We start from the raw sequence: 25,620 nt of genomic DNA on the forward strand, positions 1-25,620 counted from the left end.
GATATTACTTAACAGCATTTTTTCACACCTGCCTTAAACATTTGCACAGTAATATAGTTATATACACACAATGCATGTTGAAAAAAACTATTCAAACCCATTCTAAGATGCTGCAAAATAACAGACCCCAGTCGGCATTTTACATTTACATTGCTGTTGCTTATGGGTGGAGAAAGTCACAGGAAGTTTGTGATGTCAGAACCTCATGTCCTAAATCTTTCACTTGAACAAAGACTTACTCAGTTAGACTTTATGACAGTCTTTCAGGAGGAGATAGAGCACAGACCTCAGACACAAGATGACAATATTATGGATTACAGTGGTGCTTTTTCCAAAAATAAGTAAGTTTCATATTTCTAATCTAATCATGCTGTATTATAAAAAATAAATAACTAGCTCTAATTGATAACAAAATTGCAATGACTGACAGCTTTAATTTTTAACACATAGTAAATGTAGAACAAATACATTCCAAATAAATTAATACTAAAAATACTATTTTTTTGCTTCTGACTTTTTCACAATAGTTTCTGCACAAGTAAACCGCATCCATCAGCCAAACCAGGTGATCACTGCTGCTGCTGGTGAAAACGTAACTCTACAATGCTTTATGCTCGAAGAACAAAACATTGATCCCATAGTTTGGTACAAGCAAGCAGCAGGATGTGAGCCTTCTTTAGTGGTCATAGTGCAGAAATTACAGGATCCCATGTACAGCAAGGAATTAAATTCCACAAGGTTTAAAATCGTAAAGGAAGAGAAGAGCTGTCATTTGAAAATATTCAATGTGGAAGAATCAGATGAGGCCGTGTATTACTGCGGCTTAGTTGCATTTTTAACTGTATTTGCCAAAGGAACTTTTTTATCAGTGAATAGTAAGTAATTATAAATACTATCCTACAAATATTCAAATATCTATCCTATTTATAATTATAATTTAGTTAAAAAGTTCATATACTTCACATAAATCAATATTAATTTTTATATATATATAGCGGGTCTATTACAGCAGGTAAAATAATTATTGAACACAACGTTTTTCTCTGTAAATATATTTTTTTACGGTGCTGTTGACATGAAATTTTTTCCAGATGTTGTTAACAACCCATGCAATCCAGAGATCAAACCATGAATGTCCATAAATAAAGTTATTTGTAATAATGTGAAATGAAAAATTGAAAAAGTATTGAACACATGAAGAAAGGGAGTGGGAAAAAAAGGTCCGTGTCAATGCAAATTAATATTAACTAATGGCCTGCTGTATATAAAGGTGTCCAGTTACCAAGGTGTCACACAAGAAGCCTTTCATAATGGGTAAAAGCGAAGAGCTCTCTCAAGACCTTCACAACCTTATGGTTGCAAAACATTCTGATGGCATTGGTTACAGAAGGATTTATAAACTTCTGAATGTTCCAGTGAGCATTCACTGTTGTTCATTTCACCAGAAACTGGCCATGACCAGGTGCTCCTTACAAGATTTCTGACAGAGGAGTGAAAAGAATATCAAAAGAGTTGTCCAAGAGCCAAGGACCACTTGTGGAGAGTTTCAAAAAGTCCTGGAATTAGTAGGTACAATTGTTTTGAAGAAAACAATAAGTAATGCACTGAACCGCCATGTCCTGTGTGCACGTTTAGCATGTTGAAGCTCCTATAAAGAAATACTGGGAGAATATAGTCTGGTCAGATGAGACCAAAATGTAACTCTTTGGATGCCAAAATACGCACCATGTTTGGAGGACAAATGGCACTGCACATCACCCCAAAAACACCAGACCAACAGTAAAGTTTGGAGGTGAGAACATCATGGTGTGCATGGCTGTTTTTCAGCACTGGCAAACTTCATGTCATTGAAGGAAGCATGAATGGAAAAATGTACCGAGACATTCTTGATAAAAATCTGCCATCTACCAGGATGATGAAGATGAAACGAGAGTGAACAGTTCAGCAGTTCAGACACTGATCCCAAACACACAGCTGAGGAAACTCAAGTTACAACTAGTTTCTCAATACAAGAGGCATCTTGAAGCCGTCATTACCAACAAAAGCTTTTGTACGAAATATTAAATCGTGTTTAATACTTTTTCTTGTCATTTCACATTATTACACCTAACCTAATTTATGTGCATGTGTGAATTGTGTGTGAAAGTTTATACATCACACTTATTTATATATGTATGTATGTACATATATATATATATATATATATATATATATATATATATATATATATATATATATATGTATATGTGTGTGTGTGTGTGTGTGTGTGTGTGTGTGTGTGTGTGTGTGTGTTGTGTGTTGTTGGATGTTCTAATGATCTAATATTCTATAAATTACTGTCTTAGTGTGAATTTTACTTCAACCTTGCTTTTTTGTGATTTTTAATGACTGTCTTTAAGTTTCAGAGCATCAAACATTATAACAACTATACATTGTTTAACAGATAAACCCGAATTTAAAGTCTCAGTGTTCCAGAGCAGTGTATCAGACTCGGTTCCTGCAGGAGCATCAGTGACTCTGCAGTGTTCGGTTCTCTCTGAGAGCAGAGCAGCAGAACTCCAAGTGCTCTGGTTCAGAGCTGCTCCATCACAATCCCATCCTCAAATCATTTACACTCATCACAACAGCAGCCTTCAGTGTGAGAGTGAATCTTCTACACACACCTGTGTGTACAACTTGACCAAGAACATCTTCAGCCTCAATGATACTGGTACTTACTACTGCGCTGTGGCCCTGTGTGGGAAGATCATTTTCGGGAACGGGACACAAGTACAGCTGGAGAATTGTGGTTGGTGAACAAATTTTGTAAATTATTTAAATTTAAGGTAAAGAAAATTACCGAAATGAAAAATAAATGTTTAGATTTCTAAGACCTGTACCAGACATTTTTGATTTTTGATTTTTTTGTCTCCCAAAGCAACGACTTCTAATCCTGTAGTGATGTGTCTGGGAGCAATGTTGTAATGTGTGTGATTCTGATCTCTGTTCAAACTGTATTACTGTGTAAGAGGAAAAACTCTCAGCAATATGGAAGTAAGTGTTTATTCGTATACTGTAAATAAAATTCTATTAAAAATTATTGATTCAGTAGTAAGATATATATATATAAAACATTGATTTATTAGTCCTATTAAATGTTAAAATACACTAATTAAAATGCCAGCTGTGTTGGATCCTTATGCACATTGATTTAGGCTCTTCATAGTAAAAAAATGATTAAATGATCTCATTATTTTTAATTTCAGACAGAATTCAGCATGGTGCTGCAATAAACATTGAGAACTCCAACAGTCAGGTACTCATTTGTTTGCCAAAATTGGCTCAAAAAATTATTCACAAAAAACTAAATGTTTTATTCAAAGTTGGATTTTCACAAAAAAACTGTTCAGCCATTTATAGACAAGTAACAGTTACTAATACTGTAATTTATTGTATATTGTTTCATTAATGTACCTTTATCATTTTCACTTTTCCAAAATGTAATGCTTAATAACGTATTTATATGTATCTCAAAAATAAATTGTATTAATGTTTTTATTATTTAGTTCTGATTTTATGTTTATTTCCACAGGGCCCTGGTGCTGTAGAGCTCACTTACACTGCCTTACATTTTAATGACAGGAAAACTAAAAGTGCAAAAGAAAACCGAGGTCGATCTCACGACATTGTGTACTCTGAAGTGAAACATTTCTCCATTGGTCACTAAAATCATTTGTAATATTATTCTGTTTTTGAAATTGTTAGTATTGTTTATATATTTTATTGTTTCTGAGACAAAGGTTGAAGGTTTTGAATATTATAAAATCTTACTGATTTTGAATATTAATATCTGTCTCTGTTGTTCTGTGGGGGGGGCACCATTTTTCTGGTGTGGTTTGGCTTTCTCATTCCAAAAACTTTTATGATACACATATGTATTCTAATGGGTGTGGAACCTTTTCCATCATAACTCTGCCCCATACACAATATCATTCTACTTTTTTCCTCTGTCTCAAACCCCTCATTGGGTTTTTTTTCACAACACTGCAATCTTGATTTTGACAAAATGTCACACTGGTGCCAAGTAAGACCTCAGCCAAACCTGATATCTAAGATTATATCTTGTCCATGTGCTTTTGACAGCAAAATAATTGTGTCTGATGAAAAGACTATCCACAAATCAACTGTAAATCTTGTGTGCACTGGTGTGTCTTGGCAACTGTAAGTGGGTGGAGTCTGTGGTTAAATTGTGTGAAGAAGGATGTCACGAGTAACCTACTTTCCACTTCTAGAAGACCAAACACAAGTACAACATGCGAATAAAAGTAACCACAAGAAAAGTGTCTTTTATAGTGTGTTTTTGTTTGTTTTTGTTGTTGTTGTTTTGTTGTTGGTGGGGTTTTTGTTGCTATTATTATATTTTATGGTCCTAAAATGTCTCCAGTGTCTAAAAAGCTCACTGATACCAGTGATAGTAGAAAACTCATAGACTTTCTGATAAAAATATACGCCAACCATTATGACAGAACATAAAACATTCTGAGCGGAGACGTGAAGAACACTGATTATCTCTTCATCATGGCACCTGTTAGTGGGTGGATTTATTTATTAGGCAGCAAGTGAACATTTTTTCCTCAAAGTTGATGTTAGAAGCAGGAAAAATGGGCGTAAGGATTTGAGCGAGTTTGCCAAATTGTGACGTCTAGACGTCTGGGTCAGAGCATCTCCAAAACTGCAGCTCTTGTGGGATGTTCTGGTCTGCAGTGGTCAGAATCTATCAAAAGTGCTCCAAGGAAGGAACAGTGGTGAACCGGCGACAGGGTCGTGGGCGTCCGAGGCTCATTGATGCACGTGAGGAGCGAAGGCTGATCTGTGTGTGCTGATCCAACAGACGAGCTCCTGTAGCTCAAACTGCTGAAGAAGTTCATGCTGTTAATGATCAATGGGTCAGAACTGTTTTGGCAGCATGAATCTTATCCATGCTTTATAATGCCTTTATATTATATCAGTATGGCTAGAAATCTAAGAGGAACCTCAAAACATTAAAACCAAATGTATTTAAATATTCATGTGTTGGAAAATGCAAAGTTACAATTATATTGAATATTCATGGAATATGGAATAGAATGTCAGTAATTGGATTTATAATGGGTTTATAGATTTTTGTTAATTAACAGTTTTTTTTTTTTTTTACTCAGGTTGTATTGTGCCTCTGCTATACGAGTCCCTCTACTGTAAGAGCTTTTAGAATGAAATCACCACCTTCTGACCAATCAGAATGAAGCATTACTGATCAGCAATGTAAATTATGTTTCCAGGACTGACAACCCATAATGAATTATCAAATTTCACAGGTTGGAAATATTTGTGCTGTAAAATTAGTCAAGTGACATTAAAAACAATGGATGCTTGTAATCTTTTAACATAAATAAAACGTTTATTTGAAAAATAAAAACTATTCATTTTTAAATAAAAGATAAAAGTTGTGTTTAAAGTAATAACACTTCCACCTGAATAGTTTCAATTTTGTTGTTGTTGGTGTTGTTTTTTGGTCTTTCTTTTTCCATCACACCCAAGTCTGTGGTGCAAAAACGTACGTGTCAATGGAAAGGAAATATGAAGTAAACTTGTGACTTGTTACCCAACCAATCAGATGAAAGTCTCCAGTACAAAATGCTTGGTGTTTTCGCCATTCAATTTTTTTTTCAAACAGCTCAATCCGAGTATCATTTCACCTCTGAGGATGACTCTAATCTGGACAATTCTTTTATTTCTCAATATATGTAAGTTGCATCGCCTTTGTATTGAACCAGTCTGTAGTTATATGTTTAGTTACTTCTAATTTTATTCTCTTGATGCATTATATCTAATTTAATACATTTTTTCAGTTCCTGTCCAATCGGCACATTTTCCCAGACCGTCTTTTCTCTCTGTGAAGTCTGGACAGAATGTTTCTCTTAACTGTCCATTTGAGGACATTCGTAGGACTGAAAGTGTTGTCTGGTACAAACAAATATTTGGAGAAATGCCTCAAAAAGTGGGAGAACAGTTAGCATTTAAGGACTTCATCATTTTTTCTGAATTCAAGACATCAGGATTTGCAATGGAGAAGACGGCTGGTGGCTTTACTCTTACAATTCAACATGTAATTAAGAAACATGGAGGACTTTACTATTGTGAGAAATGTACAGTGGAAAATATTACATTATCCAGTGGAATGTTCTTGACTGTAACAGGTAAGTAACTAATTCAGATCTCTATATGGGACAATTTTATATTTAACTGCCTTTTTTTGGAAGTTTGTATTGTCCTGTATATCCTGACTATTCTGAACCTCATAGACTGCAGTTCAAAAAAACTAATTCAAATGAGGCCAATAAAAATAGATAAAACATCCTATTTTGTGAAGTGTGCATAAATATTCAACAAAAAGTAGTGAGGAAAATGCATTATATAGATTATCTTTAAAATGTCAAGTCAAGTCGTCAAGTTTATTTCTATAGCGCTTTTCACAACAGACATTGTCTCAAAGCAGCTTTACAGAAATCAACAGTTAAGGTGAATGGTGTGCATTAATCCCTGATGAGCAAGCCATGGCGACTGTAGCAAGAAAAAACTCCTTTATGCTATTTTAGCAATCTACAAATGCATTAATAAATGGAAAAATTAAATGTTAAAATGTTTGTTTGACAAACCGTGATTACGGTTGGAGCAAAAAAAGCAAAAATTGATCCTGTAGCAACACTGTATTGTACATTCTTAGGTCTTTAAGTAGAAACCTAATGTCTGTTTGTTCTGAAATTCTGAGATCTGACTTATTTGTGGTAAGTTAAGAGTGTATTCAATAATAATTAAGCTAACGGCAACATGCTTTGATCTGCCTCAGGTTTTCTTTATTCTGACACACATAGTGTTAATAAGCCTCCATTAATAACATATAGGTGTTGACATTCAGTAATTACCTTTTGGTTCTTTATGTCTCCTTTCCTGCATTAAACGTATAACATATAATACATGTTTTGTTTTTTTTATATATATATACTCATTGTACTGCATGTGATGAAAGTTCTGGTAAGTTGAGTAGGTAGAGCTGAGATTGTTCTCTCTCTGCATCCCCCTGAGCAGGTGATGATGAAGATGTCAGTGTTTCAGTGTTGCAGAATGGTGAGTTGGACTCGGTTCCTGCAGGAGCATCAGTGACTCTGCAGTGTTCGGTTCTCTCTGAGAGCAGAGCAGCAGAACTCCAAGTGCTCTGGTTCAGAGCTGCTCCATCACAATCCCATCCTCAACTCATTTACACTCATCACAACAGCAGCCTTCAGTGTGAGAGTGAATCTTCTACACACACCTGTGTGTACAACTTGTCCAAGAACATCTTCAGCCTCAATGATACTGGTACTTACTACTGCGCTGTGGTCCTGTGTGGGAAGATCATTTTCGGGAACGGGACACGAGTACAGCTGGAGAAGGTTTTACAATTGGGTTGGTGTCAAATTTATTGTTAATATGATTTGGGTTTCCAAATAAAAACTTATTTTTTTATTAAAATCAGTGTTCATATATTTGCAATGTCTACATTAATAGCTGTTATATCACTTGTATTGTACATATTAATTATGATGATATTTATTGTAGGTCCTGAAGTGATGTACCTCACAGTAGTGGTGGTCGTGTGTGGTTGTGATCTTCATTCAAGCTTTTATAATCTTTACAAAGTGGAACGGTGAACATTGCAGGGGTGAGTCTGTAAGATACAGAACTTTAAATTATTATTAAAAGTATATAAATATTATAAAATGTTTTTATTCGTGTTTCATGTTCAATCACAATTAAGTTCCATTAACCGTATAAACTGAACTGGAGGACACTGAACACATTTCAGCACTGTATCAGTACTTGTAGCTGCTTATTTAATATATGTATAATTATCTGGACTATAAACAAATGTAATTCTTCTGTTTAATGAAAGAAACATTAGGTTTTTCTAAATTTAAGCCAAAATAATGCACTGATAAATCTACTCACACAAAAAGGAAATAGCAGTGATTACTATCTTAGAAATTAGAAATGTTATGTTAATTAGTTAAATCTAGCATTTTAATAAATTTTTATATAAATAAGCGGATCGGTTTTTCTGACACTGTAAATATTATGAGATGTTTATAACATAACTAAATTGAATATAAATAAATTGTAAAGCTGGCGATTTGATTGTATTGATTGATTGTCTTATGACTGATATTTAACTACATTATACACATTTTATTCAATTACATCTTCCATTTTGAATATCAGGATTATTAAGTACAGTCTGTAGTCAACTGTGTAGTCAATTAAGTAAAAATTATTGTTCCAATTAAAAAACAGTGCTGAATTGAATATTTTGTAAAATTGATAACTAACAAACATTTGAATTTTTTTATTTGCCTTTGACAAAAAAGCTTTCAAGTAAGTGAAATATGTACCATATAAAAAGTATAAAAAAAATACAGTGACTAGACACAAACTATACTGAGAATAGTAATTAAATATGACAAGCTAAAAAAGGAATTAAATGTACTGTATATTAAAATAAAGATTTTCATTTAATATTAACATCATTTTTTTAATATAGTGAGACCTCGACATGATTCCGAGGTAGAGAACACACCTAGTCTGGTAAATAAACTTAAACCATATTTAATCCTAAAATGCAGCTTTTATCTTGTGAATTATAGTGATAAAGAAATTTTTCTTATGATTAAATTTGTATGTTGGTTCCCACAGGGCAACAATGCAGGGGATATGAATTACGCTGCTGTAAATTTCAGTAAGACGAACAGCAAAAGAGAGACAAGGAAGAGAGACCAACCTGCAAAGTGTATTTATTCTTCGGTGTCATATGCCAGCTAGATTATATTTCTAAATGTATTTAATTTATTCATTAGTTTAAAATCAGAATTAAAGTTTATCACAAATCTCTGCTCATGTTTATGTATTTATGTAAAAAAAAATACTAAAATCTATTTGAGTATCAGTTCATAGCGACCCTTTGCTTTGTTATTTACTTGGTCATTTCATGCATCTGAATTGTATCCTGCAGTTGAAAATGTAATGTTTATTTTTTTCAACTACCAGCCTTTCTGAAGTGAAATAAGTTTCACATTTGTACATATTGCAGAATTAAAGTTCTGTGATTATTCAATCAGAAAACCCCTAAAGTACAAATGAGAGCAAATAAATCCAACACCGGAGTTTCACAGGCGATTACTGCATAATGACTACAATCATTAGTCTTTTGTCTATTTCATCACCAGCAAATAGAGAAGCTATTCAACTTAATACATCTTAATCAAATCCTGTCCATTGTGGAAGGAGCTAATTTCATTGGAATTCTTTTAAAACCCCTTCTGGTGTTAATAGAATAGAAACTGTAGTACATCAATAACTTGTGAAATGTTCATGAAAATAAACAATAAAATCTAAAGTATCTCTCCCTAAATTCCTCACTCCATCAGTAGACCTTCATCCACTGCTGGGAATTCTTCTAAGACCTGGTTTATTAACAGAAGTGGCTCGAATGCCAGGTACTGTATAATAAAAAGTCCATGAGTCATGACCAGGTGTTGTGTATTCAGAGTCTATTAATCCATGGGCACCCAATATACCACCCAAGTTCCTGGTTTATTCTTGGACATTGGGTGATAGTTTAATATGAGCCACCCTACTCACCAGATGTTTTATTAAATGTCCTTTAGACATTTTGACAAGAAACTGTTACTTGATTCAGAGAAGATCAAAACGACCATGATAAAATAGGGATTTTTTTCTTTTTACTTTTTGTATTGTATTCTTTATTACTTGAGTGTTGAGAAAGGCGCCTACAAATCTTCTTCTTCTTCTTTTGGCTTCTCCCATTAGGGGGCGCCACAGCAGATCATCCGTCTCCATACCCCCCTCTCCTCTACATCTGCCTTTTTCAAACCAACTACCTGCATGTCTTCCCTCACCACATCCATAAACCTCCTCCATGGTCTTCCTCTTTTCCTCCTTCCTGGTGGTTCCATCCTCAGCATTCTCCTACTGATATACCCCATGTCCCTCCTCTGCACATGTCCAAATCATCTCAATCTCTCCTCCCTCACCTTGTCTCCAAAACGTCCAACATGGGCTGTCCCTCTAATAAACTAATTTCTAATCCTGTCAAACATCTCAACATCTTTAGCTCTGCTACCTCCAGCTCCACCTCCTGTCTTTTACTCAATGCTACTGTCTCTAAACCATACAACATCTCAGGTCTCACCACCGTCCTATAAACTTTCCCTTTCACTCTCACAGATACTCTTCTATCACAAATCACTCCAGCTATCACTCTTCTTCACCCACTCCACCCTGCCTGCACTCTTTTCTTCACTTCTATAACACACTCTCCATTAGAAAGGTGCCTATAAATAAAATGTCTATAATATATATATAAAAATATGACTGTATAATGCTAAATCAGTACATTGGTGAAGCAGTACTTAAATATAGTGACTGTCTTTTAATAGCCAGGGGCCAAATTAGTCAATATGAAGTTCCTAATGAATCTCCAGTAGCTCTCTGTGAGCCCAAGGAATGACTGACACTTGTGTCACTCAACACACCATTTACGTCTCCTGTTTGCTTTTTCAGGCCATTAGAAAATCCACAAGATAGCATCAGTGTTATTCACTACATACATTTCACAAAGCAACTCAATCATGATTGAATAAAACACAGCTAGGGCTTTGGCCAAACTGCATCCTGGGTGCATGTGATATTTCATAGATTCTACAAGTCATGTTTGGTGAGGACTTGGGCTCCAGACAATTGTGGTCTTCCCAAAAACAAAGTACAGTGGAACTGTTTTAGTTAGCTGTTTTAGTCTAGTCATCACTATATGGCATTAAATACTGCCTGTTAAAGTGTTAACAGCTGCAGATAATATCAAGTTTAAAACCACCAGATGATAACCCAAACCTAGTGCATGTAAGATGTGGGTTTGGTGGCACCTTACTTGTTAGCACTTTATGTAATGTCATATGTATCAGTCTGTATCTTCCAGTTAGTTTTGTGTTATCTTGTATTAACTTATTATTGTTGTATGTAGCACCTTGGTCATGGAAGAACACGGTGTCATTATACTGTGTACTGTAGTGAATGTGGTTGAAATGACACTAAAGCCACTTGACTTGACTTGAGATAAAGATACATTGTGGTTTTACCCCCATTTCCTTTGCTCTCATTTTACGGCATGTGAATGTTGTCCTGTCATTGCATCACCCAGTGTTGTTATAGTAAAGCTTTTTTTTTTTTTTTTTACTGACAGATTAATTAAAATGATTTTGTACAGTTAACATTTCCTATTTTTTTTAGTTTAGTTTTGTGTGCCAGACATACATTTTTAATTAAAAAAAAATTGTTAGAAACCAACATTGAATTCATGACATCCATTGTGTTCATGCGCTTTACAAAGTAGTAATAAAGTGTAGCTATTTTTTCTTCGTTTGACATTTTTAGCGATCAGGTGGTGGGTGCGCTGTTGCATTGGTACATGTGGCGAAAGTTTTTTAAGTTGCATGAAACAGATATACACATAAAATATATTTTGTTTGTTGCATAAACTGAATTTGACAGTCTGATGGAAATTTAGTAAAAATAAGAAACACAATGTAGTCATGGGTTTATACATTTGTTGTGAGGAAGCAGGTAAAAGTACATGTTCAATATATGCAAGATGGCAGGAAGTAGCATTAAGTGTGATCTGTACTGCACAATAAATAATTATGTATTTATTTATGGAAAGATTCATCCTTCTTGTCTGATGATTCACATTGAATAAAGTAAACTGTGTTGAAGTTTTACAAAATAAATCACAGTCCATGACTTGTATATAAAGCTAATTCACAATATTTTAGATAATACATTGTGTATTCCAGTATATACATTAGATATAGTATATACATATTTCTAAATAAGCCTTTGTTATATTATTTAATTTATTTGCATTTACATGTATTCAGCAAAAATGAGTTAAAGAAATTATGCCACAAGATATAAAAAAAAAAATAAGGTTTTGCATTATCTTAGTTGTTATAATGTCATAAAGTTAAATATTGTGAAAATAATCAATATATTCTCACTGGATACAATATTTAACTGTAATTTTGCAGTGTATAAGTTGTAAATTATTTTCGGTACATTATAGATTATTACTTTATATTCACATCAGAGTATGTACAATCATCCGATAGACCAGTTTTCTTTTTTTTAGCTTTGGGTTTCATCTGGGAGAATTGTAAAGCTGCATAATTTACTATTTCAGTTTCAGATTCCTGTAAAAAAAAAAAACAATAATTATAATAATAATAATCATAATCCATTGGAATGAAAGGTTATAAAGTAGTATACAATAACTGTATTATAAACATTAATTACACAGAGCAAGTATCACCAATTCTGGTTTTTTTCTTGTGCACGTACCTGCCTCAATTCTGGACAGTTTTCTATAGAAGCATTTACTATTAACATAGAAACACAAAGCGTTATTCTTTTTGACATGAATAAAGTGGAATATATTATGATATAGAAAATTAATAAGTACGTACATATACAGGTGTCGTTTTTTCTTCTCCTCAGTATGAGATAAGTGAGACTGAATATCAGAAGCACACAGAAAACCAAAGCCGTTCCCAAACCGAGCACTGTTCAGTGAAAAGATATGGTCATTCGCAAGCCTTCACCGTATCAATTAATTTAATTTGTGCTTTATCATTTAGGAAATTAAGAATAATTCATTAATAGTGCATGATGTCTTACATTTTTTCTCTTGTGTGTTGATGTTAGTGCTGTTTCCATCCAATGCTGGTTCACACACCACTGAATTATCCCACAGTGCTGGTTTAGATGTTTCTGATGCATTGGTAACATCTATAAACATTTATCATTATTCACTAAAAAGTCTGTAACTCTAGAGGAACAAAACATTCAGCATTTCACTACCTCAGTATTATTTATTTTTCAGTTGAAACAGGCTAATCGCTATAATTAAAATATATCTATAGTAAACCAGATTCTTAAACAATTTTAAAGGAAATCTTACCTTTAATTGTTAAATAAGTTCCATCACCAAACTCAGGCGATGGGTATGTGAGTGCACAGTAGTACACGGCTTCATCAGATGGAGTGGTGTTTAAAATGGTCAGATTAAAGCAGTTTCTAGCAGAAGATCTTCCAATTATAAATTTAGACTTTTCAAATCCATTGTAAAATGTTTCCCCAGCAGTCCTAAAGAAACTGACTATAATCTGAGGTTTTTCTCTGTTTGGTTGCTTAAACCAAGCTATGTCACCAAAACCCACTGTTGAAATACAACAGCGCAGAGTAGCCGAGTCTCCGATATCCACACTGAGCTCTTTATCAGGCTGATAAACTGTTGCATCTTTTAGGGTTTGTGCAGAAACCCTGCGTCTACCAGGTTGGACTATATCTAGAAAAGTAAATTAATTGGGTAAAGAATGTAATTCAGATACTTTTATACACAATGAGTTATTAAGAATTCCTTAAATACAACTGCATTGGGTTACAGTTATACATCAAACAAGACAGCAATAATATTCTTATATATATGTGATATACATATTACTTACATACAGTGCTGAAGGTCATGAATAAAATCCAGAAACTAGACATTTTTCATGTCTTATAAACTCTACAGCATTTGCATCTTATTGATAAACAGTACATGAATACACTTGAAGCATGGTTTGAATTTATACCAATACTACACTATAGGTGGTCTGTACTGAGCACGCCCCGGAGTATAGCTTGTACCAACATAAGGAAGCTTGAGGTATTCTGATCTACCTACATCTATACCACATTTCCATTTTTGTCTTGTGTTGCTTCACACACATACAGTATCATGACCAAATGGAAAATGTGGTTTATTTGAACATTCACATGTACCACATGATGTTTATATTAATTTGCGCTCTTAAGTCAACTTCATAGAACATTATGATCATCTGGGCCAAAGGCGAGTGCAGTACCTTTGAATCTTGACATTTTACAGACACTTTTGCTCTAGATAGAGTTTAAGTACCAGGGCAATTTGATGGGCATATGACATGACATCATTTACAATGTCTGTTTGTGGATCTTGTCTGCAATACTGATCATTTATATCAATTATTATGTCAATTATTCTTATGCAGGTACAGCTGGGCATTTATTAAACCACACAATATTGGCAAGTATTCTCAGTGCACAGCAGCTGCAATAGCTATAAACAAGACAGTCTTCCACTTATTCCCCACCAAATACTGCCACAGTGAACTTTTCCTCAAAAAGAAGTGGCCCCAATCCTCCATCCAACACATCAACCCATGCCTAAGTGAAAGCCGGTGAAAGACGTGTCGGCCAGTGAGAGAACTTGGGTGGATGCTAAGAAAAGACGTGCCGGTCCGCGAGAAAACTCGAGAGGGCGCTAAAGAGAGAAAGTGCACCAATCCATGAGTGAGATGGGCAGATGCCGAAGAAGTGCGTGTCGATCCGGGACGGACTGCCAGCAAAGGCGTCCCGAACTGTGTGTGGGTGAGCCCTGGCTTAAGTATTGAAAAGGCAGTGTGAAAACTCAAAGTAAATAAAAAAAGCTCTGCTTGGTGAACTATTGCCTGTCTATCTTTCTTTCAGTGCGGTACCAGTGAATTTGTTAAAGTGGTGCCGAAATCCCGTGCTGGAAGAGGTGTATGATGCCAGGGAGACTACACCATTGAGGGAGTGGGACCAGGCCAAGGAGCCACTGCGGTGCCACCTGCGTCCTGTGCAGCAAGATGGAAACGGTGGCAAAAACAGGCATTCTATCAGCTGCCACACCTCTCCAGGGAAATCCAAATGGCAGTGTACCCAGGGTTAGGCAGTCTCTCTCTCTCTCTCTCTCTCTCTCTCTCTCTCTCTCATTCCTTCTCTCCTGCTCCACCAACCTTCCACTCCCGCCCACCTGTACGCTCGCTCGCTCGCTCCTGGGAATCTGGGAGCACTTTCCACCACCTTCTGCCTCTCATGCCACGGGGGGTCAACTCAGGCCAGATGGTTCCCTGTCCTGAGTCGGGCATTGGGGTCCAGCGACGGCAATAAAGAGAGAGAGATGCCAACCTACGAGGAAAGAGCCACCAACAGAGAGACAAGCGCGAGTCTCACCAAAAGGTGACTAAGCCTGGGTAGGCACCAGTGAAATATGTGTCGGCCTTTATAAATAAAGAAAGCTTTTCTTGGTGAACTATTGCCTGTCTATCCTACTTCCAGTGCGGTACCAGTGAATTTGTTACATACACTCAGGACAGTACCAACATAATAACAATACCATTATAACCCTGCTGGTGAAATGACAGTCATAAATGTTATAACAGATTAAAAAACAGAGGTCGTCCCTCTACCACACTGGTTCTCAGGCAGAAAAGAGCACGTAAATGTCGGTAAAACCAAAGACATTAGAGTTAAAACAGGAAACAAAATGTGTACTATGAACCACCCGCAGATGCTCTGCTAAAAATGTCCACACCACCACCTCTTCTGCATGCACATTGCTGAAGACCTCAAACGAACCACTAACACATCCTTCCTAACCAAAATAACAGAGAAAGTTCAGAGACCAATGTTTCTGTCCACCCTTAGTATAGTCTCTTCTGCCTACTAGCATCAGGTCAGAGGTACTGCAGCAGTTGAATGACAACATGCAGACTCTCAACTTCTTCTTTTTCAATGATGTAGAATTTTGTGGCAAAGTCTCTATGTAACACATTTTAAAACCATGTCCTGGAATATGAGGTGAACGTCAGGAAGTATTTTAGCAGTATAACCAACACCAATTTTTTATTCTCTTTTCAAGCCTGTATGTGACATAGAATTACACATAATACACTAAATCTACACAAAACCTTCTAATAATTGCATTTATTTAATTGTGTTTATAACAATTGATTAACAAATTAATTTCATGATACCCTTTAATAAGTGAATGATGTTTTCCTTGCAAACAGAAAAGATGGAAAGATTCATCTTTTTTGTTTGATGCTTCACTTTGGTTAATACTTGAAGGAGTCAGCGTTAGGGTTTAATGGTCATTTTAACAACACAGAATGTCATTTCTGTGTATTGGTGCACATTTAAGAAAACATCAGCAACGCCATCAAAACTTATAACAATTAAATAAGACTCTTAAAATAACTTTTTAGGCTTTAAAGAAATTAGAAGGCATTTTTTTCCAACAGATGTTTATATATTGGTATTCAGAGATAGATATTAGTTTCCTTGTTGTGTTTTAGTGCTGATTTAATAATCATCAATGTATCCAAGAGTTTGGTGGATAAAACAAGACAAAACTCAAGTTAATGTAGACGTTACAGTCAATGACATATGTTTACGGAGAACATATAGGCATCTTAAAACTGTGATCGGAAATAATAAAATGTAGAAAAAGTCTGATCTATTTTTTGTTAAAGATTTTCAAAGCATTGCATTTATTATTTTCAGCCAATGACATATTCATACAAATGAGACCAAAAAAGTTACTCATACAATTTTTTTTTATTTTTCACAAGTTCACTGTTGGTGAGACACGTAAAAGAAATCAGGATTTACTTAAATTATGTGTCAAGAAAACAAAGCGGTGGCATAGACATATTCCTACAATTACACATTTTTAATAGCTTTTATAAAGATTATTGCAAACTGATATAAAATTATCTCTAGGTTCATCTTATCATGAAAAATCTGGAATAAATTAGTGTGTAGTGAAGATATTTCAGCTCGCTGATTTTGAACTTGTGTTTTCACTGTAATAATACCAGGAGCTATAAATCTTTTATCTTACAGTTTTATTTACAATGGAGTAAACACACTCTGTTGTATCTGATGATCGATTTTCTCTTTCTGCAGATTTGCTTTTCTTCTTGGAGAATTTCACGACCGCATAATTCAGCATTTCTGCTTCATTTTCCTGAATAATAATCATAATAATTATAATAATGCAGAAATGTAAAGTTTAACTCACAGTAACAATCATACAATAATATTATCTACACTAAAGGCACTTGAAAATAGCAGTATTTCACTTATATAATGAGCAAAAGTGCCAAAACAAAGACAAAAACAGGACAAAGAATTTCCCATACAGCGAATAATAGTAAAGAATTATCTTGTTCACGTACCTGCCTCATCCCTGTACTTGAGTTTTCTGTAAAAGTGTTAACTATTAATAAAGAGACACATCTATTAATGTTTATCTATTAATCTATTAATGAATAAAAGTGTCCATATTACTGATTAATTAATCTGATTACAAAAACACTCACTTTTATCACTTTTTGTTCTCCTCCATAGAAAATAAGTGAGGAAGATAATCAGAAGTGCGCAGAAACCCAAAGCCGATCCCAAACCGAGCACTGTCCAATGTAGAGATCTGATCAATTCCTATACTGTTATTTTACCACATTTACATTTACATCAGTTCAGTTGATTTTATAGATGCATTAATTATTCATTATGAATTAAGTATAATTGCTTGATGATTAAATAAATTCTACCTGTTTTATTTTGTGAGCTGATGTTGGTGCTGTTTCCATGCAGTGTTGCTTCATGCACCACTGAATTATTACACAGAGCAGGTTTAGGTGTAGATGTTTCTGATTCACTGATAACATTCTCACCTATAAACATTAATCATGCTTCAGTTAAAGTCTGTATTTCAGTGTTAATTAAAAACACTGTCAGCATTTCAGTATGTCATTGCTGAACATATTAATGTTAATATGGGAAAATTTCACCACATTAAACCAATATTTTCATCAGTTTCAGTGTAAATCCTACCTTTAATTTTTAAATACGTCCCGTCTGCAAACTGGAGGATAGAAGATCTCACGGCACAGTAGTACATGGCTTCATCAGACTGAATGGTGTTTAAAATAGTTGTGTTGAAGCAGTTTAAATATCTTTCTATTCTGAAACGTGACTTACGGAATCCATTGTAAAATGTTTCTCCTGTTGTTTTATACACTGTGACCATAAGCTGAGGTTTTTGTCTGTTTAGTTGCTTAAACCAGAATATTATTCCAGCTATAGTTTCAGAAATACAACAGCGCAGAGTAGCCGAGGCTCCGATATCCACACTGAGCTCTTTATCAGACTGATAAACTGGTGTTTCTGTGAGGGATTGTGCAGAAACCCAGCGTCTACCAGGTTCTACTGTAAGAAAAAAATGCATTCATTAGTTAAATAATTTATTAAACGAGAGGTAATACATATAAAAAATCAACTTTATTAATATAATTTTTAAATAAAAACCTAATATCTAATATAAATATATATATATATATATATATATATATATATATATATATATATATATATATATATATATATATATATTAGAAAGAGATAGAGAAAGAGAGAGAATAAGAATTTGCCTGAATTACTTACACATGGTGCTGAAGATCAAAATTAAAATCCAGAATTGGGTCATTTCTATGTATTTGTACAGTGTTAAAATTTCATTCCTCAACAGAATATGAATGCACTTGTAGCCTGGTTAGAATTGATATTTATACTATAGGCGGTCTGTACTGAGCACAGCCCCAGACTATGACGTGTGATTGGTTATAACAAAAAAGACACTGTAATGTAGCATGTGCTGTTCTGATCTACCTACAGCTACCCCACATTTTATTTTCCATATTTGTGTTTTGGTGTTGCAACACATAAAAGTATAATGACTGAATGGAAATTGTGGTTGACCTGGTGAACTCACATGTGCCTACACTAACTAACTAACTTGTTTGTACAAAGTCTAATCTATATAATAATGCTCATTTGGGGGCTGAGAAATGCATTTGAATTTGTGAATTGACTCGAATCTGACAGCCAAGTGAAGCTTCTCAAAAGGACATGAAATCTTTCAAAACACTAAAAACTGTTGATTACAGTACAGGTCTGGGATACTAATGCCCTGAAGTCTCAGAGAGACCACACTTTGTGAAGGTGCAGGGTGAGAAGACAAGACTTAATGAAAGGACCTGATACTGGTAAGCTTCGGCCCTAAAAGCGAATGCTCTGTTTCTGAACCTCCTGGTGTCGGGAGGTGTTGGATTGGTTTTGGGAATGAAAGACCTGATGAAATGCCGCCGACTGTTTCTTGGCCTTCTGGAACCTGTCGATGACCGTATTCACGTAGTCGCCAAGTATGCCAGTCGGCACTAGAGGGGCGTCCAGCAGAACGGCCCTGTACCTGTCGGAAAGATCTGAAAGGGGAGCCATGGGTGCCTTTCAGCATACACAAGGGTGGCAATGGCCCGGCCGATGGCCCGAGCGGTCTCTTTAGTAGCCCTCAGAGCCAGGTCCTTTACACGATGGAGCTCCTGGACCTCCTAGCCGCCCAAGACGCCCCCCATGTCGAGCTCTTACAGAAGGTCAACCTGATAGGCCTGCAACATCGCCATGGTGGGCAGACACATTGCAGTTTGACCTGCTGAGAGCAACATATTCCGAAGGGGCTTGGTGGGCAAGGCTGTGGTTTTGAGGAACGATGCAACACCTGGGAAGAGATAGCTGGCCAGCACCTCTTCACCCAGGGCACCAACCAGTAACCACACTCTTTCAGTCCAACAATATTGGAATATAGGAAGACCCTAAGACTGAAGAGGTGGGCCAAAAATGGCTTAGCCCAGGACCTGGACACCTCAGCGTGCAGGTCTGGAAAAGGCAAACTCCGGCATGGAAGTTGTGACGAGGGTTGCAGAAAGCGAAAAAAGAAGGGGTTGCAGAACATAGACACCTCCCTCCCCTCAGAGGAAGAGAGGTGGAGCTAAGCTCTCACCACAAGGAGGTTCTCCCTCGAGAACTGACTTAGAATGCTCTGCTTCAAAGCAAGCAACACACAGTTGTGTGCTTTTATAGCTTCCTGGATTTGACGTCACCAAGCAGGTGATGTCGTGCTTTCCATTGGACAGATTACACACGTGATTCAGAGCATGGACAACGTGGAAATGTTCCCAAAGCATTGTTGACGCAGCTCAAGATCCTGAAGGGGAACTGGTTTAGTCAGTTACAAAAAAATAGGAATTCATAGGTTTATAGCTTTAATTTCAGTGGCTGTGTTTAAAACAGAATTCATTTTGAAGCCAGACGTCTTTACCAGGAAAAGCAAGGCAGATTGGAAAAAGCAAGTGTCTAGACATTCTGCAGCAGACTTAGACATAAATGGCATAGATATTTCCAGATTTGCTTTGAACAATCCTCTGTGGATGAATTGGTTCCATCCACTAACATGGACACTCTGCGATGAAGAGGATATTTAAAGCATTAAGACAATCACACAAACCAAACCGCTAGGGGTTTTTTTCCAGTGCAACACTAAATGCTCTTATCAGGAATCAACCACAAGCACTGCAAAACAAGAGCATGCAGAGCAAAGTTTCTAATCATCTTAACCACAGTCTCTTCTGCCTACTAGCATCTGCTAAGAGGTACTGCAGCATCTGAGCCACAGCCAGCAGTCTTTCTATCAGTTTATTGCCCCAGGATGTAAAAGTTATAATTGCTGAGTAAAAGCAGATATACTACTTTAACATTGTATATATAGTTCATACATCCATTAAACAGATAGATGATAGATAGATAGATAGATAGATAGATAGATAGATAGATAGATAGATAGATAGATAGATAGATAGATAGATAGATAGATAGATAGATAGATAGATAGACAGATAGATAGATAGATAGATAGATAGATAGATAGATAGATAGATAGATAGATAGATAGATAGATAGATAGATAGATAGATAGATAGATAGATAGATAGATAGATAGATAGATAGAGTACTTTATAAATTGCTTTATTTATGAAACTATTAAACAACTATCAAATTGTCACACCACAGCCATACAGATTGTACAGCAGATCAGGAGAAAACAGTAATAAAGGGGAATTTAATACATTAAGACAAACAATTTAATAATCCCCAATGCCTCTAAGGGTTTCTTACTTATAGTTCTAAAACTCTTCCCTCTATCACACACTGTAACATAATTCATTTATAACGCATAATTATTAATATTCTTTCAATGGTGTTGTAAATGTGAACACAGAGGTTGTTCAGTAAAACGAGCCCAAACCCAAGTTAATGTACAACACATACAATAAGACCAGGAAATTTATTCATACAAAAATATTTTATTTTTCACTGTTGCTCAGAGTTAAGACACAGTTGAATGTGATATTTGAAAGATATCACGATTTACTTAAATCATGTGTGAAGACATTAAACCTGTGGCGTAGATGTTTCGCTACACTGCTGGGAAACTTCTAAAAATAATTCAATAGACATTTTTAAATAACTTTTATTATAAGATTACTGCACACAAATACAATATTGTCTTTATATGTAGTTTTACTTCTGGATTTGTTTAATAATCTTTTTATTTCCTACGGAAAAATCTGGAATAAATTAGTGTGTAGTCAAGATATTTCAACTTGCAAACTTCTTTTACCTTTTACTTTTGCAGTGTAATAATACCAAGAACTATAAATCACTTAACTTTTATCTTACAGTTTTATTCACAATGGAGTAAACACACTCTGTCGTATCTGATGATCCATTTCTTCTTTTTTTAGGTTTGGTTTTCTTCTGAGAGAATTGCACGGCTGCATAGTTCAGCATTTCTGCTTCATTTTCCTGAATAATAATAATAATAATAATCATCATCATAATAATAATAATAATCATCATCATCATAATAATAATAATAATAATAATAATAATAATAATAATCATAATAATCATAATCATAATCATAATAATAATCATAATAATCATAATCATAATAATAATAATGGTAAACACACAATATGAAGTCTGTCTCACAGTAACAATCATACAATATAATTAACTGCACAATACACACTTGAATGTAGTAGTATTTTACACACACACACACACACAATATATATATATATATATATATATATATATATATATATATATATATATATATATATATATATATATATATATATATATATATATATATATATATATATATATATATATATATATATATATATATATATATATATATATATATATATAATTATTAATCATACTGCAAAAGGAATACATTTAATTAACAATAGAGTACATAATAGTAAAGAATTATCTTGTTCACGTACCTCCTTGTTCCTCCCTCGTTAACTATTAATAAAGAAACACATTTATTAGTGTTTTTATCAAACTGAATGAATTACAAAACACTTACATTACTATTACCTTTTGTTCTCCTCCATAGAAAATAAGTGAGGAAGATAATCAGAAGTGCGCAGAAACCCAAAGCCGATCCCAAACCGAGCACTGTCCAATGTAGAGATCTGATCAATTCCTATACTGTTATTTTACCACATTACATTTACATCAGATCAGCTGATTATATAGATGCATTATTTATTTATTATGAATTAAGTATAATTGCTTGATGATGAAATAAATTCCTACCTGTTTTATTTTGTGAGCTGATGTTGGTGCTGTTTCCATGCAGTGTTGCTTCATGCACCACTGAATTATTACACAGAGCAGGTTTAGGTGTAGATGTTTCTGATTCGGTGAAAACATTCTCACCTATAAACATTAATCATGCTTTAGTTAAAGTCTGTATTTCAGTTTAAATTAAAAAACACTGTCAGCAAATTTCACCACATTAAACCGATATTTTCATCAGTTTTAGTGTAAATCCTACCTTTAATTTTTAAATACGTCCCATCTGCAAACGCAAGGTTAGGATATCTCACGGCACAGTAGTACATGGCTTCATCAGACTGAATGGTGTTTAAAATAGTTGTGTTGAAGCAGTTTGAAAATCTTTTTATTCTGAAACGTGACTTATGGAATCCATTGTAAAATGTTTCTCCTGCTGTTTTATAAACTGTGACCATAAGCTGAAGTTTTTGTCTGTTTAGTTGCTTAAACCAGAATATTACACTAGCTACTGTTTCAGAAATACAACAGCGCAGAGTAGCCGAGTCTCCGATATCCACACTGAGCTCTTTATCAGGCTGATAAACTGGTGACTTTGTGAGGGATTGTGCAGAAACCCAGTGTCTACCAGATTCTACTGTATCTAGGAGAAAAAAATACATTAATTAGGTAAAGAATGTATTAAATAGGAGTTATTAATTATAACAAATTAGCTTAAAAGATTTTTAATGGAGTTAAATCTATTATAGATAGATAGATAGATAGATAGATAGATAGATAGATAGATAGATAGATAGATAGATAGATAGATAGATAGATAGATAGATAGAGAGAGAGAGAGAGAGAGAGAGAGAGAGAGAGAGATGGATGGATAATTTGCCTGAATTACTTACACATGGTGCTGAAGATCAAAATTAAAATCCAGAATTGGGTCATTTCTCTGTATTTGTACAGTTTTTGAATTTCATTCCTCAACAGAATATGAATGCACTTGTAGCCTGGTTAGAATTGATATTTATACTATAGGCGGTCTGTACTGAGCACAGCCCCAGACTATGACGTGTGATTGGTTATAACAAAAAAGACACTGTAATGTAGCATGTGCTGTTCTGATCTACCTACAGCTACCCCACATTTTATTTTCCATATTTGTGTTTTGGTGTTGCAACAAACAAAGGTATAATGACTGAATGGAAATTGTGGTTGAACTCACATATGCCTACACTAACTAACTTGTTTGTACAAAGACTAATCTATATAATAATGCTCATTTGGGGCCGAAGAAATGCATTTGAATTTGTGAATTTGACTCGAATCTGACAGCCTTGTGAAGCTTAGTTTCAAAAAGGACATGAAATCTTTCAAAACACTTAAAACTGTTGATTACAGTACAGGTCTGGGATACTAATGTATTAATTATAGCAGCTGTGTAAGATGTAAATGAGAATCTGTCTGACACACAGTATTATGGAGTAATATATCTGTTTCATTGCCTGAAATGAGCTAAGTATTTGTTGCTGTTGTGAAGGTCAGCATTAGAAATGTTGACTGAAGGAATCTCACGTGCAGGAGGCAAAGTGGAACCACATTGGACGCTGGTGCCATCATTCCCAGCATCCCTGGAACTGCTTGACAGTAAGTGACTGGCCTTCTTTCACTCGCCTGATGGCTGTAAAGATGAACGCAATGCAAGCAGAAGACAATTGTCAACGGTCGAATCCCACACAACGCCTAAGTAAGTGGTTCTCTGTATTGAAAACAACACACATTTTTGGCATTCAGCCATAACCCCAACTCCTTCATGTGAGCGACAACGACATCTCAATGTCGGTTCGCTAAGTTCTCTGATTAAGCCAAAATCAACCAATGGTCAATATAGTTTAGAATGCAGACGATCTGTCTTAGAGGGATCAGGGCTACATATACACATACACATACACTTTGTGAGATTGCAAAACTAAATGGAGGGACTCAATACTGGTAAGCTTTGGTCTCAAAAGCGAACGTTCTGTTTCTGAACCTCCCAGTGTTAAGAGGAGTTGAATTAGTTTTGGGACTAAGAAACCACTGGAATGCCGCCGACTGTTTCTTGGCCTTCTGGAACCTGTCGATGACCATATTTACGTAGTCACCGAATAGGCCAGTTGGCACTAGAGGAGCATACAGCAGAACGGCCCTGTACCTGTCTAAAAGATCTGAAAGGGGGAGCCATAGGTGCCTTTCAGCATACAAAAGGGTGGCAATGGACCGGTCAAAGGCCCCAGCGGTCTCTTTAATGGTCCTCAGAGCCAGGTCCGTCGCACGATGGAGCTGCTGGACCTCCTGGTTACCCAAGATGCCCCCATGTCCAGCTCTCACAGTAGGTCAGCCTGATAGGCTGCAACACCGCCATGGTGTGCAGGCACAGTGCGGCTTGACCTGCTGAGCGCAACGTATTTTGAAGAGGCTTGGTGGACAGGGCCGTGGTTTTAAGGAAGAATGCGACACCCAGGGAGAGATAGCTGGCCAGCGTGCTCTTCAACCCGGGGCACCGACCTGTAACCACACTCTTTCAGTCCTACAATATTAGAATATAGAGGTACCTTAGGACTGAAGAGGCGGGCCAAAAATGGCTTAGCCCAGGACCTGGACACCTCAGCAGTCAGGCCTGGCAAGGGAAAACCCCGGCATGGAAGTTGTGACACAGGTTGCAGAAAGGGCTTGCAGAACATAGACACCCCCCACCACCTCGGAGGAAGAGAGGTGGAGCTGAGCGCTCTCACCGCAAGGGGAAGAACCCAAAATAGGTGTGCTTTGTGAGCAGGGGAAAGGCATAAGCCCATCTCCAGACCTCTGACAGATCCATCTGCGACCCCCAGGAAATAGCACACCGCTCTGTCTCAGCGAGAGCAGGGCCAGAACCCTGAGGAGCGGGATGCCCACTGGGATCGGAGCATTTACATAGACATGCAAGGGCAATCTGCGCAGTCGGCTCCCTCGAGAACCGACTTAGAATCCTCCACTCCCAAGCAAGCAACAACACTGGCTGTGTGTATCCCCCTCATAATATAGCGGGGCAGGGAGGATCACACAGACGGAAAGTGTGCTTACTCTTACTGCTTGCTTTAATTATTTTTA

General features: G+C 35.8%; 3 protein-coding genes and 1 gene segment (V, D, J or C); 2 read left to right on the forward strand and 2 right to left on the reverse strand.

Annotated features, from left to right (window-relative positions):
• The first annotated feature begins 261 nt into the window (after window positions 1-261).
• LOC124386272 (junctional adhesion molecule C-like) lies at window positions 262-4,298 on the forward strand. Its single transcript, XM_046850009.1, has 6 exons — window positions 262-341; window positions 528-875; window positions 2,444-2,788; window positions 2,918-3,033; window positions 3,246-3,295; window positions 3,572-4,298. The coding sequence occupies exons 1-4, from the start codon at window positions 299-301 to the stop codon at window positions 2,962-2,964; spliced, it is 783 nt and encodes a 260-aa protein (XP_046705965.1). The 5' UTR covers window positions 262-298; the 3' UTR covers window positions 2,965-3,033; window positions 3,246-3,295; window positions 3,572-4,298.
• A 1,385-nt stretch (window positions 4,299-5,683) lies between these two features.
• Window positions 5,684-9,492, forward strand: LOC124386270. Its single transcript, XM_046850007.1, has 6 exons — window positions 5,684-5,762; window positions 5,868-6,215; window positions 7,105-7,461; window positions 7,615-7,717; window positions 8,594-8,637; window positions 8,746-9,492. The coding sequence occupies exons 1-4, from the start codon at window positions 5,723-5,725 to the stop codon at window positions 7,704-7,706; spliced, it is 837 nt and encodes a 278-aa protein (XP_046705963.1). The 5' UTR covers window positions 5,684-5,722; the 3' UTR covers window positions 7,707-7,717; window positions 8,594-8,637; window positions 8,746-9,492.
• A 2,135-nt stretch (window positions 9,493-11,627) lies between these two features.
• LOC124385705 lies at window positions 11,628-13,717 on the reverse strand. The gene is made up of 6 exons (XM_046848931.1): window positions 13,629-13,717; window positions 13,082-13,468; window positions 12,799-12,909; window positions 12,588-12,683; window positions 12,463-12,500; window positions 11,628-12,314 (listed from the first exon to the last, which is right to left on the reverse strand). The coding sequence occupies exons 1-6, from the start codon at window positions 13,669-13,671 to the stop codon at window positions 12,192-12,194; spliced, it is 798 nt and encodes a 265-aa protein (XP_046704887.1). The 5' UTR covers window positions 13,672-13,717; the 3' UTR covers window positions 11,628-12,191.
• Window positions 13,718-22,332: 8,615 nt separating this feature from the next.
• On the reverse strand, window positions 22,333-23,486 carry LOC124385704. The segment is given in 4 exon segments: window positions 22,333-22,416; window positions 22,525-22,647; window positions 22,766-23,146; window positions 23,397-23,486. Coding segments are annotated over 4 exon segments (552 nt in total).
• Window positions 23,487-25,620: the final 2,134 nt, after the last annotated feature.

Source organism: Silurus meridionalis, chromosome 5 (assembly GCF_014805685.1).
Source record: "Silurus meridionalis isolate SWU-2019-XX chromosome 5, ASM1480568v1, whole genome shotgun sequence".
Taxonomy (NCBI): domain Eukaryota; kingdom Metazoa; phylum Chordata; class Actinopteri; order Siluriformes; family Siluridae; genus Silurus; species Silurus meridionalis.